At 43.1% G+C, this 13,847-nt stretch overlaps 1 protein-coding gene across 1 annotated transcript; it reads right to left on the reverse strand.

The window, feature by feature from the left end:
• Positions 1 to 6,381: 6,381 nt before the first annotated feature.
• LOC108269568 (serine/threonine-protein kinase pim-3-like) lies at positions 6,382 to 7,221 on the reverse strand. The gene is made up of 3 exons (XM_053682664.1): positions 7,046 to 7,221; positions 6,942 to 6,945; positions 6,382 to 6,689 (listed from the first exon to the last, which is right to left on the reverse strand). Exons 1-3 carry the CDS (start codon positions 7,219 to 7,221, stop codon positions 6,519 to 6,521), a joined length of 351 nt encoding a protein of 116 aa, XP_053538639.1. The 3' UTR covers positions 6,382 to 6,518.
• Positions 7,222 to 13,847: the final 6,626 nt, after the last annotated feature.

Consider the following 13,847-nt stretch of genomic DNA (forward strand, 5'->3'; position numbering starts at 1 on the left):
CCTCCAGTCCCTGAGCTCCAGGTCAAGCCTCCAGTCCCTGAGCTCCAGGTCAAGCCTCCAGTCCCTGAGCTCCAGGTCCAGCCTCCAGTCCCTGAGCTCCAGGTCCAGCCTCCAGTCCCTGAGCTCCCGTTCAAGGCTGCTGACACGCACAGCCAGGCCCTGCTCACGCCACAGGCTGCTGACACGCACAGCCAAGCTCCGCTCACGCCACAGGCTGCCGACACGCACAGCCAAGCTCCGCTCACGCCACAGGCTGCCGACACGCACAGCCAAGCTCCGCTCACGCCACAGGCTGCCGACACGCACCGCCAAGCTCCGCTCACGCCACAGGCTGCCGACACGCACCGCCAAGCTCCGCTCACGCCACAGGCTGCCGACACGCACCGCCAAGCTCCGCTCACGCCACAGTCCGCCGACACGCACCGCCAAGCTCCGCTCACGCCACAGTCCGCCGACACGCACCGCCAAGCTCCGCTCACGCCACAGTCCGCCGACACGCACCGCCAAGCTCCGCTCATGCCACAGTCCGCCGACACGCACCGCCAAGCTACGCTCACGCCACAGTCCGCCTTGCGACACAGCCAGCAAAGTAACCTGAGCATCTGGGGCTTTCCACTGCAGGGGAGGCACACCTTGCTGCACAGTCCAGAGGTGAAGGCTGGCCCAGAAATTTTTTTGGGGGGGGCAATGAGGACAGCAGAGCTCCAGCCTGAGGCCTACGGGGAGGTCTCAGCTGTGGAGCTCTCACCTGAGGTCAACATGGCGACCTCAGAGGGACAGGCCGAGGAGGCTGTCCCGCTGCCCTGCACGGCCGAGGAGGCTGTCCCGCTGCCCTGCACGGCCGAGGAGGCTATCCCGCTGCCCTGCTCAGCTGTGGACGCCGCTCAGCCCGCCTGTTCAGCTGAGGACACCGCTCAGCCCGCCTGTTCAGCTGAGGACGCCGCTCAGCCCGCCTGTTCAGCTGAGGACGCCGCTCAGCCTCCCTGTTCAGCTGTGGACGTCGCTCAGCCTTCCTGCTCCATGGCAGATAGCGTTCCCCCCTTCTGCCTCGAGGAGACCCACGTTCCTCTCCCTGGCCGCACGGAGACCCACGCTCCTCTCCCTGGCCTTACAGGGGACTTCGCTCTGCCTTCCAGTTCAGCTGGGGACGTCGCTCCGTTTTCAGGCTCCGACGAGGACGTCACCCTGCTTCCCTGCTCCGCTGAGTACAGTGCTCTGTTTCCCTGTCCAGCTGAGGTCGTCGCTCAGCCTCCCTGTCCAGCTGAGGTCGTCGCTCAGCCTCCCTGTCCAGCTGAGGTCGTCGCTCAGCTTTCATGCTCCGCCGAGGATTTCGCTCAGCCCGCCTGCCCGGCTGTGGACGTCGCTCTGCCTTCATGCTCCGCCGAGGACTTTGCTCAGCCTGCCTGCCCGGCTGTGGATGTCGCTCCGCTTCCCTGCGCCGCCAAGAACACCGTGCAGTTTCCTGGCTCTGCCTGGGACATTCAGTCCAGGGGGCCGGGTCCGCCAATTAAATGGGATGACTCATGGCACTCCGGGAGGAGTGCCTTTAGGGGGGGTTCTGTCACAATTCCCCCTTGAAGCAGCGTGCTCGAAGCGCAAATGCGCGAGCACCTGCTTTTCCGCTGTTGACCGTAGGGACATCGGGACACGTGGGTTTTGTTTGTCTGTCATGTCTCCTCCCTGTTCCGTCATTGGCTGGGAAGTCACGTGTGTCCGGATTACCCTCAGCTGTTAGCAGTTGCGAGGGTAATCATGTCCGCATATATACCGCGCGCTTCCCAGCACACAACGCGGAAGATTAAGTAAGTTAGTAAGTAAGTAAATAATACGAAGTGAATGTTTAGCGGTAGTGTAATTCGTGTCATAGTCATAGTCATAGTCAGTTCGTGCTGGATATCCGCTTCCAGTTAATCGTCTTAGTTCGTGTCTTGTTTTGTGTAACGACCTAGATTCCTGCCTTGCCCAGTGTATGCCTGTTTGCCAATCGCCTGACCTCTTGCCTGTTTATGAATTACGTCTTGGATCACGTTTTGGATTTGTCTGCCTGTGAGTCTCTTTAAATAAACAACACTGTTATCCTGCACTTGCATCCGCTGTATCTCTGCTTCGTCACGATGTGTGACACTCAGCTTAAAACTTTTCTCAGCACACTATCTGTCTATTACTGATTTATGTTTTATTTCCTGTTGTGTAATTGATATTGTAACTTTTGTTTAAGTGTATATTACTGTACTTTGTCCTGTTAAATGTATATCAAGTGTAAAGTGTCCTTGAGCTTGTGGAAAGGCACTATATAAATATAACTTATTATCATCAACTTTCTCTGTCAACTCAGGCTTTGATCCTTAAGCCCAAAGTATACTTCACATTTTACATGTATGCTAGGAACAGTATACAGTACGTGTGATGCAAATTTAGCCTTCAGTAGAGTATGCACTTACTGTACCCCTGCTGGCAGGTTTTTTCTAATTTTTCAGATTTTTAAGCTATGATTAGTCTTCTTCTACTTCTTCTTTGGTTTACTTGTGGACTACAAACCAATGTTAGAGGTGTATGCCACAACTTACTGTACCAGAGTGTGCAACATCATGACTTTATAAAGAAGTTATATTCCAGATATTGTACCTGTCTTGTTTAAGTTTTTAAATACAGCCCTTTGAACCTGTACTTGTTTGTCTCCTGTCTCTAACAGACCTTTGATGCTCCACTCCCTTCATATCTCTACCACCCTGTCTTTCAGTCTTTCTCTTTCTACAGTGAACTTCCTACAACCTATCAGCACAAGTTCAACAGTTTACTTGAAATTACAAACTTCACATTTATCTGACACTGTCTTTTCCATGGTGAATAAAGTAGCATTGAGTCCTGTATGTCCTAATCTTAACCAAAAAAACCCCCCAAACATCTTTCCTACATTTACCTCTGTTATTTCTCACTCAGAGTTTTGAATTTTGTAATAGACTCTACCGTTAGTGTCTGCCAAGATGTCATTATTCTGTGATGTATTAGTGATTTTGCTTCTGATCTCCCAATACTAATTTCTACAATATCATTATCATTTTTGTTTAATGCACTTTTAGGAAGTTCATCAGCAACTTAATTTCCCTCTATTCCAACATGTGCCAGTATCCAACAGAAATGAACATCTATTCCTAGTTGCTGTGGATTCAGTAAGGTCATATGAATCTCAATTAAAATATCCTCTCGAACTGTTTGTCCTGATTTTATATTTTGTATTGCAGCTGCAGAATCTGAACATATCTGGCACTTAAATCATTTCACTGGCTACCTGTGTTTTACAGAATTGATTTTAAAATCTTTTTATTAATTTTTAAATGTGTTCATGGTGGTGCTCCTACATACCTTTGTAATATGATCACTAAATTTACTCCTGCTAGATCACTTAGTTCATTCAACTGCAACCTGCTGGTTGTATCCAAAACTTGGCTGAAAAGTGGGGAGTCTGCCTTTAGTCACTATGGTCCTAAACTGTGAAAAGCTCTCCCTGACAACCTCCCACCTGAGAGGAAGTATGTTGCTGTGGAGTGAGAAGCACTGGAAATCAAGTGGGCCATCAATGAGTTGCGGTACTATCTGGCAGGCCGACACTTCACCCTGGGAAGTGGGAGAACGTGCCGAATCTGCAGCTTCGCATCAGGTTCCAGTCTTCGTGGTGGAGAGGACACCGAGATGCATGTCTGAGGGTTGTGGGAGGGAGACTTAGCTACAGTGGCCTACCTGCAAGAAACTGGGTCTCCAGGAAGCGTTCTTCTGTTCGAAGGAATGCTTCAAGAGTAGCTGACGGGAGCATAAACAACTACACCAGAAAGCTCATGCAGAGATCCAGCCCGAGGTCAACAGGGCGACCTCAGAGCTCCGGCTGGAGGTCAACCAGGTGACCTCAGAGCTCCAGCGTGAGACCGGCAGGGAGGTCTCGGCTCCGGAGCTCCAGCCCGAGGTCAGCCTGGCGACCCCGGGGCCCCCACCTGAGGTCAACTTGGTGACCTCAGAGCTCCGGCTAGAGATCTGCGAGAAGGTTTCAGCTCCGGGGCTCCAGCCGAGGTCAACTTGGCGACCTCGGAGCTGCAGCCAGATACCAGCGTGGAGGTCTCTGCCACCAAGGAAGCTGCCCCGTTGTCCTGTCCTGCCAAGGAAGCTGCCCCGCTGTCCTGTCCTGCCAAGGAAGCTGTCCCGCTGTCCAGCCCTGCAGAGGACGTCCCTCCGAGCTCCAGTCCGGCTGAGGACATCTCTCCGAGCTCCAGCCCTGCTGAGGACGTTGCCCAGTGTTCCAGCCCCGCTGGGGACTTCGCCCAGCATTCCAGTCCCGCTGAGGACGTCGCCCCGAGCTCCAGCCCCGCAGTGGAAGTTGCCCTGAGCTCCAGGCCCGCTGGGGCTGGGGTTGTTTCATGATGCATCAAAGGACAGCTTACACAGGGGCCCAGGACCGCCTTTGGAGGGGGGTTCTGTCACAATCTTGCCGGCAGAGGGCGCTGTGGAGACAACGTGCACGAGCAGCTGGAAAGCGTGTGCATGTGCTCGAAGTGCGCATGGACGCTAAGACTGTTTCCTATGGACACGCGCCTTTTGTTTTGGTTTTGTTCTCTTCCAGTTCAGGTAATTGGTTGATGTTCAAGGGTGTGTCATGATTGGTCCTCACGCGGTATAAAAGCAGAGACTAATAGAGACTGATGGGTGTAATGATACCACGCGGTAAAGTTCCATGTCCTGTTTTGTTCCTTAATTCATGTCATAGTTAAGAGTGTTCATGTCATGCCATAGTTAAGAGGGTTCATGCCAGAGTTTAAGGAGTGTTCATGCCATAGTTAAGAGTGTTCATGTCTTAGTTTAAAAAGTATTCATGCCAGAGTTTAAGGAGTGTTCATACCGTAGTTAAGAGTGTTCATGTCTTAGTTTCAGGAGTGTTAATGCCTGAGTTAAATGAGTGTTTAGGGCCCGAGTTAAACGAGTATTTAATGCCCGAGTGAAACGAGTGTTTCATGTAATAGTTGTGTTCTAAGTGCAGTGCTTTATGCCTCATTCCTAGTTAAGGGATAAGTCTTAAAGTTTTATGTCCTTTGCTTAAGTCTAAATAAAGATGTCACTCCTGCACTTACTTCCTGTTTGGAGTCCTGTGTTGTAACAACTATAAACTCCAACAGTCCTAAGTATATTAAAAAGGATTCAATATGTGCATACTGTGAACAAGAGTCGCGGGAAGAGCTCAGTCTTCATGAACACAACAGTAGTTTTTAACTGCAAGTCTACAGTATCCATATGAGATTATCTATTGAAGCAACAGTGAGATGTGGCATAAACTGTTGTTGGGAAGTGCAAATCTTTAAGCTATCCATGTGTGTCCATCCACAGCAGCAGAAAGTGAGTTATAACTGCAGAAAGCTCCAAGCAGAAGATCATCAAGATGATAAAAATGAATAAAAGCAAACAATAGCCAGTCAGGTAGACTGATCTTAATTTATTCTCAGTCAATATAAATTGGTTGTTGTTTCATGATTCAATGCCATCTATACAGGGTCTATGGAATAAAAAAAAACATACATTAGCATGTTTCCTTATTTTATTTCATGTTTATTTAATGTTTCTTTCATGTGAATATAATTACATAAGCCTTTATTGTTCAGAACTCAGTAGTGATCTAGTACAGTAAATGTGATCTAGACCACAGGATTATATACTATCTTAGTTCATTTTAATTAGCTTTGACCTGAACTAACCTGAACCCGGTCTTAAAGGTCTTCTGTGAACCACTCGTTTTTGCTGATCTGCTGGAGGCTTGGCCTTTTGTTAGGGTCCTGTTCCAAGCAGCACTCGATCAGATGGTGGCAGGCTGTAACTTCTGATTGCAACTTCAATATCATTTCTCTCCAATTTTCAGCTTTTTGTAATATCTTAATGTGATGCTTCTGCATTTTCTCACCTTTAGACAGGCCAGGCTTGAAATGCAGGGTCCCGGCAACAACTTCCTCGTCAGTCATGAAGGACATTTCTCCACAGACTATACTAAAAAGGAGTATACCGAGACTCCAGACAGTAGCGGGGTAGGCGTTATACTCCTGTTGCAGAATCCATTATGGAGGCCAGAAATCTGGAGTTCCTGAATGAAAGAGCAAGAACACCATCAGCAACATAACCCATCCGTCCATTTTCTGTACTGCTTATCCTACACAGGGTCGTCGGGGAGCCTGGAGCCTATTCAAGGGGGTTCGGGGCACAAAGCCGGGCATACTCTGGATGGAGTACCAACCTATCGCAGGGTGCAATCGCACACCCATTCACACACTACAGACAATTTGGAACTGTCAATCAGCCTACAATGCATGTCTTTGGACTGGGGCAGTAGCTGGAGTAAGCCTGAAGCACGGGGAGAACATACAAACTCTGCACACAAAGGGGAGAGGAGAGATTCAAACCCTTAACCACTACGCCACCGTACCACCCCACAGCAACATCAGAAATTAGATATTCAATCCATTCAATTATATGCCATATCTGTTACTCCTTTATGTGCAATTACCTGCATATTCCTCGTAGGGTGTGTCCTGCCACAAATCGCCGCAGCCAAAGTCTATTAATTTGACTTCCATTGTGTCAATGTTGAAAAGAAGGTTTCCCGCCTTGATGTCACGATGGAAAACACCGCGATTATGGCAGTAGCGGGCAGCCTCAACCACCTGTAGCATGAAATCAAATAATACCATCAGTCTCACTCATTGAAAAAGAACACTGTCTGCCTGGATCAACAGCAAAAGTGCTGAATTTAATTCTATCAAAGCACAACTACTTATATCAGTGACTGCATCAGTAACTTTGTATTATAAGAAGAACAACCAGTCACAGCAAGACTGCGACCTTACAGCCACATCACATAGTCACAGCCAAACCATACATGAGTAGACCTTCATTAAAACAACTCACTCACACACATATCTACATACACACAAACACAAACCAAATTATGCTGCTGTGGATTGTTATTGTTAATATTACTATTACTTTACCATTATTATCTGCATTTTATGTGTGATACATGATGATTTTGGCCAGTGGTTCATCTAGTATGCCTTTTTGTCTCATACACAGATTATACACGTCTATGCAGGGGACGGGTCTCTCCAGGACTGACAGGAAGCAGTCTGGCATATCGAACCAATCCAGAAGCTGCAGAACGTTCTTGTTGTGAGGTGGCTTTGATACAATTTGCATTAAAGTCACCTCTAGAAGGAGCTTCCAGGACTCGCCAGGCTAAAATTAGAAGAAGTATAGTTAGCATGGGTTTGTAGTAGGGCGACCACTTGTCCCACATTTCACAGGATAGTCCTGAGGTTGGTTGGTTATTTAGGTTGGTCCTAAATAAACAAAATGAGCATTTCACAGTTCACATGGGTAAATTAGTATAAATTATGTTCTGGTAAAAACATTTTAAATCTGGATCTTTTATTCAGGCGGATTCAAGCTAGTGCTTCATCAGAAGTGTTGAAGCAGAAAGTAAAAGCCAGATATACAATTAAAATAAATTACTTTGCTGTTTAGCTACTCTTCAACTCAATCTCAGTTCTTTACTCATGTGTGTAATACTAATATGTGTAATACAGTATATCATGATGTAATTAAGCTAGTTTAGAGTGTCTGTTACCTTCAGCTTACATTATATCACTCAATCAATTTATAACTAATATATTGTTGCTTATATGTTTTGATTCCTGCTAAATGAATGTAAAAACTCTAGTCTGATTTACTTTGAATTATTATTGATTATTAGGCTATTATTATAGTTATTATAGTTTTAATAGATTTGAAAGTATCAATAGAAGTAAAATACTTGGTGTAGACAGACAGATGTTGGTTTATGATCATTGCTGTCCCACTGTACATTTACATTCGCCCGCATCTCACTGCTTTGACCATGTTTCTTGCAGTTAGACTCAATTACACACAGTGCATATTAGCATTGACAGTACTGTGCAAAAGTCTTAGGCACCCTATTTTTTCAGAAGTACCAACTTTGGTATAGATTTTTATTTGATGACTTCTACATTATCGAGTCAGTACAAAAATATATTAGATTTCCAAACATTAGTTTTCCAGCACAAAATGAAATGTGACAGAAAAATGTTTGCTGTTTTGCACAGGTTAATACATTTTTGCATGAACTACAAATACTGTAGTCCAGTGTACTGCTGCACTGGGATAATATAATCCTTCCCAGGAATCTGTTCCAACTTCAAAGCAAGAAGTTGTGCACAGGTTAATACATTTTTGCATGAACTACAAATACTACAACAGAAGTATGAATTAATGTAAAAGATGAAAGGTTTGTGGACAATGATGGATTACATTTCTCAGCATTTAGTAATCTTTAAGACTAAAGTAAAGGCTTATTTATATGTTTTTATATGCACACATTGTGTAGGCACAGGTAGCGAAGATTTACCAGCCAGTTGGGTTCTTTGGCCTTACCTCTGTATAGTTCCTCAGAGAGCTGCAGAAACAGACAGGGAAGGGAAATTGGTGCTCTGCATTTAAATAAAACATGAAATCTTTTCACAAATATTGATCATTTTATTTACCCTAATAAGACGGCTCATGAGGATGACTCTGATGTTGCTGGGGAAGGTGGCTACGTAGCAATGGTCCTGCAGTAGTTCCGGGCTTGAGCAGAATGTCCAGAATCAGCTAGCCTTCCGGCGTGAAGTAGCTTGACAATCTAAGACAGCAAGAGTCGTTCATTCTTAGTATAAGCTGTCACTACAATTTGACCAATTAGAGACCATATCATTAATAAAAAAAGAAAGAAAAGAGATTTCAACCTGAAAGTTTGGCTGTGTGAACCCAGAGTTCAACCAGAGGGCATACTCATACACTTCAGTTCGTTCGAAGGCTTCCCTCATAGCTGACTTCCTAAATGGCAAACTGGTCAAAAGATAAACAATAAATAAATAAAAATTTAAAAAGAGACAAGTGTGTCAGTAGCAAGTGATAAAAATAATCCCACACATGCACACACACATGAACACAACATACACTCCAGATCCAATCAGAGTGAAACTGATTCTGTCATTGTACGAGTCCAGCTCAACCTGTGCCACCACATAACAGACATGAGCTGGGTATATTTGTCCTCTGGACGCTGCAGAAAAATCACACATTCATGTAAGGATAAGGGTCCATCAAATAGTCCTTGATAAAATTCATGATATCATTATAGCATAACATGAAATATATGCAAAACGTTACTGTTGCGTTTATCCATACCAAGTGTGTCTCCAATTTTAATGACGGATTCCCTCAGCTCATCTTCTGCGTCATTAGAGTTGGATAAGCGACGAGCGAGAAGAAGGCACCAGTGATCCTCTTTCTCAAGATCTCCAAGCTGTAGCATTAATTGTCATGTCAGTCAGCACGATACTTGCTAAACCAGTACATAAATATATATTCATAACCAGACAGATGCATGCTGATGTGCTTTTAATACCTTATTCTTATAAGCATTGTAGCCCATCCAGAGGAGAGGAGTGATGTCCGTCATTATCACCTTCTGCAAAAGAAATTTATTTTAGAATTAATTCATGCACATATTTATTAGAATTCAGAGATTTTGTGCCTTCATGGTCAATAAATTCACTTAAAATACGGTAATTTACAAAACATAATTAATACACTTACTCCATTTTGGGTGCAGAACTTCTCCATGATAAGCCAAAACACATAGGCTGCTTCTTGGTCAGGTATATCGTCCTTAATCAGACACTCATGGGTCTTTCTCCGGATAAAATCAAGCAGGTCCTCCTTCTTCATCTTTTTGCTGCAACACATGTTCGTATAGGTGGATTATGGCACATACACTTTGATAATATGTTTCAGATAACTACTGCTGCAATAGCCTGCATATTTACTGTTCAGTTCCTGGGTGTTAAATGAGAGAAGAAAGGAGGTCTCACATCAGAAGAGGACCTGGAAAAGTTGGTATCTCAAGGTCATGATGTGACAGCCACTGATCACACAGGTAGTCAGTATCACACAGGATGACTGGCTTCCCTAGAGTCAAATACACAGTTAGAGCTACATAGAAAGACTGTGATTCTGTGTTCTGATAAATAAATGTTTTTCTTTCTCCCACAGTGAGACATTAATTGTACTAGTGCCACTGACCTTTTACTAAGATGCCTCGACAGATTTACTCACTGTTGCTTTGTATAAACTACATTGTAGCTGTCTTACCTGGTCCTTCTGTAGGATGGGGTGTAGTATCCATACAGGGACTATTTATAAGCAGTAGGTCCATCATTTTCAACAACACTTTGGAAAAAAGATCAACTCGGTCAACGAAGGTGTGTATGTTTCTCTGTGTAAAAAAGTGTTGTGTGTCTTGGGCCTGGAATTCTACACATTCTATAATCTAGGGTTACTATCTGAACTGTGATTTAAATAATGCACAGCTGACATTCCATCTTGAATTCAGTGAAATGGAGTCAGTCAAAAATGTCCAATCAGTCTGAGTGAAGGGGCAAAGATCAAAAATAACTAGCAAAGGGGATTAAAAACTACGAACAAGTGTTTTTATGCTCAGATGACATGATACTCACTCAGGCCTATGCATTGTTAGTGTTGTAAATGGAGAAACCTAAAGGGATCTAAGTGATTTGTTTTTATATGTTGATATAGTTGTAGACATTTGAAACTTTTTATTCTGGCCCTGATTGTGCTTAATTGTATTTAAAAAAAAAAAAATACTTTACATATATTGTGTAATCTCATATTTTTACCTCAAGGAAATAGGACATATTTGGGAAAGGGAACAACAGAGTTCCTGAATAGCAAACTAAAAATCATAGACTTTACAAGAATGACAATTGTTTAAGATATTAAACAAATCAACAACAAACAAATCTTCTGGATACAGTTATGTACATCAGCCTCGTTCAACTGGTAGAGGAGGAGGTGTTGGACTCATCCATACTAAAAATCTAGTCGTCCCACAAAAACATAAGCATAAATTTAATTCTTTTGAAATTCTTTATACCAGTATAAGTTATGTAGCCACAAAAAATAAGTCAATTCCTCTAATTATTATTTACAGACCCCCAGGGCCATATACTGAATTTCTTAGTGAATTTGCAGACTTTGTCTCAAACCTGGTTGTGTCTGTAGATAAAGCATTAATCGTCGGAGACTTTAATATTCATTTTGATAACCTGGAAGACCCTCTAAGAATAGCGGTTGTGTCCATCTTAGATTCAGTAGGGATTAATCAGAACGTAATCGGGCCTACTCATAATGGTGGTCACACTCTTGACCTCATACTAACATATGGACTAAGTATAGAAAATATTATAATTTTTCCACAGTCTGAAGTTGTCTCAGACCATTATCTTATCTCGTTCATAATACGTATTGATCATAATATTTCCACCTCGTCTCGCTACCGCGTAAAACGTACCTACACATCAGCTACTGCACTGAGCTTCATAAATAACCTCGCAAAAACATCAATTAGATTTGGATCACCGTCAGATCACACAGAACTCGATCAGGCGACTGAAAGCTTGGAGTCAACACTCCGCTACACGCTAGATAGAGTGGCTCCACTCAAAAGGAAAATAATTAGAGAGAAAAAATTATCACCCTGGTATAACGATCAAACGCGAACCTTAAAACAGACAACTCGACAATTAGAACGTAAATGGCGTCAAACCAAACTGGTGATATTTCAAACAGCATGGAAGGAGAGCCTACTGAAATATAGGAAATCTCTTGGCAATGCTAGAAAAATCTATTTCTCCACCTTAATAGGAGACAACAAAAACAATTCTAGATTCCTTTTCAACACAGTAGCAAAATTAACTAGGAATAAAACCACTACAGAGAGAAACACTCAATCATTACATAGCAGTGAAGATTTCATGAAATTTTTCAATGATACGGTTGAAAATATTAGACGTGAAATACAGGCCATTAAATTAAAACTGGACAGTACTGTAACAAACCCATTACATGACAATGTAGCAATATCAGATCAATGTTTAGAGTGTTTTGCTCCGCTTAGAGAGACCGAACTAGCTACATTAATCTCTTCAGCCAATTCATCAACTTGCATACTAGATCCCGTACCTACATGTTTGTTTAAACAGATTGGTCCAGGAGTAATTGAACCACTTCTAAATATAATCAATTCTTCCCTAAGCACTGGCTATGTACCTAAATCACTTAAATTAGCAGTTATTAAACCCTTGATTAAAAAACCTGATCTTGACCCGTCTCAATTGTCCAACTATAGACCAATATCAAATCTCCCCTTCATCTCTAAGATTTTAGAAAAGGTTGTAACAAAGCAGTTATGCTCGTACTTAGATAGGAATAACATTCATGAAATGTATCAGTCAGGATTTAGACCTCATCATAGCACAGAGACAGCGTTAGTTAAAGTAGTAAATGACCTTCTACTGACTTACGATCAGGGTTGTGTCTCGCTGCTTGTGTTACTCGACCTTAGTGCAGCTTTTGATACTATAGATCACACTATTCTACTTGATAGATTAGAAAATGTTGTTGGTATTAAGGGAACAGTCCTCTCCTGGCTCAGGTCTTATCTGACCGATCGTTATCAGTTCGTAGATGTAAATGGTGAATTCTCCATGCGTACTGAGGTGACTTTTGGAGTTCCACAGGGTTCTGTTTTAGGCCCACTGCTCTTTACTTTATATATGCTACCCCTAGGTCAAATTATTCGTAAACATGGAATTAGCTTCCACTGTTATGCTGATGATACACAGTTGTATGTTTCAGCGAAGCCAGAGGACAGACAGAAGCTTAGTAACGTTGAGGATTGTGTAAAGGACATTAGACATTGGATGTTAATTAACTTCCTTCTACTTAATTCTGATAAAACAGAAATACTTTTATTAGGCCCACGTGTAGCTAGAAGTATTCTTTCTGATCACATGGTTACTCTGGATGGTCTTTCTGTTTCATCATGTGCAGCAGTTAAAGACCTTGGAGTGATTATTGACTCCAGCCTATCATTTGATGCTCATGTAGATAATATTACTAGGATAGCCTTCTTTCATCTCAGAAATATTTCTAAAATAAGAAACATATTGTCACTACATGATGCGGAAATACTAGTTCATGCATTCGTCACCTCTAGATTAGATTACTGTAATGCCATACTGTCTGGATGTTCCAGTAGGAACATAAATAAGCTCCAATTAGTCCAGAATGCAGCTGCTAGAGTCCTAACTAGAAGATACGACCATATCACACCGATATTATCAATACTGCATTGGCTCCCAGTAAAATCTCGCATTAATTATAAAATACTTTTATTAACCTATAAAGCACTAAATGGTCTCGCGCCACAATATCTAAGCGACCTTTTGGTTTTATATGATCCGCCACGCCTACTTAGATCAAAAGATGCAGGCTATCTGACGGTACCTCGAATAGTGAAGGCTACAGCAGGGGGAAGAGCTTTCTCTTATAGAGCCCCACAGTTATGGAACAGTCTTCCTATTAGTGTTCTGGACTCAGACACAGTCTCAGTGTTTAAGTCTAAGCTTAAAACATATTTGTTTACTCAAGCCTACTCTGACTAGATTCTGTTCTACTACTTCGCAGTCATAATTATCTTTTTTCTCCCTCTCTCCTTTCGCCGAGCCCCACACGAATTTATGGAGATACTAGAGATCCAGATCCTTTCTGCCTCTGGATGGAGCTCAAATCTTCTTTAATTCCAGACTGCTGGGACTACGGCTGCTCTTAATGCCATACAGACTTCATATAAATCCATAATGAACTTTTTCACACTATCTGTTGTTACCCAGATGAGGATG

This window comes from Ictalurus punctatus, chromosome 9 (assembly GCF_001660625.3).
Source record: "Ictalurus punctatus breed USDA103 chromosome 9, Coco_2.0, whole genome shotgun sequence".
Lineage (NCBI taxonomy): Eukaryota > Metazoa > Chordata > Actinopteri > Siluriformes > Ictaluridae > Ictalurus > Ictalurus punctatus.

Bases quoted from the DNA above. Each gene is read 5' to 3' on its own strand.
- LOC108269568 (XM_053682664.1), bottom strand. From the start codon at position 7,221: ATGCAAATTGTATCAAAGCCACCTCACAACAAGAACGTTCTGCAGCTT.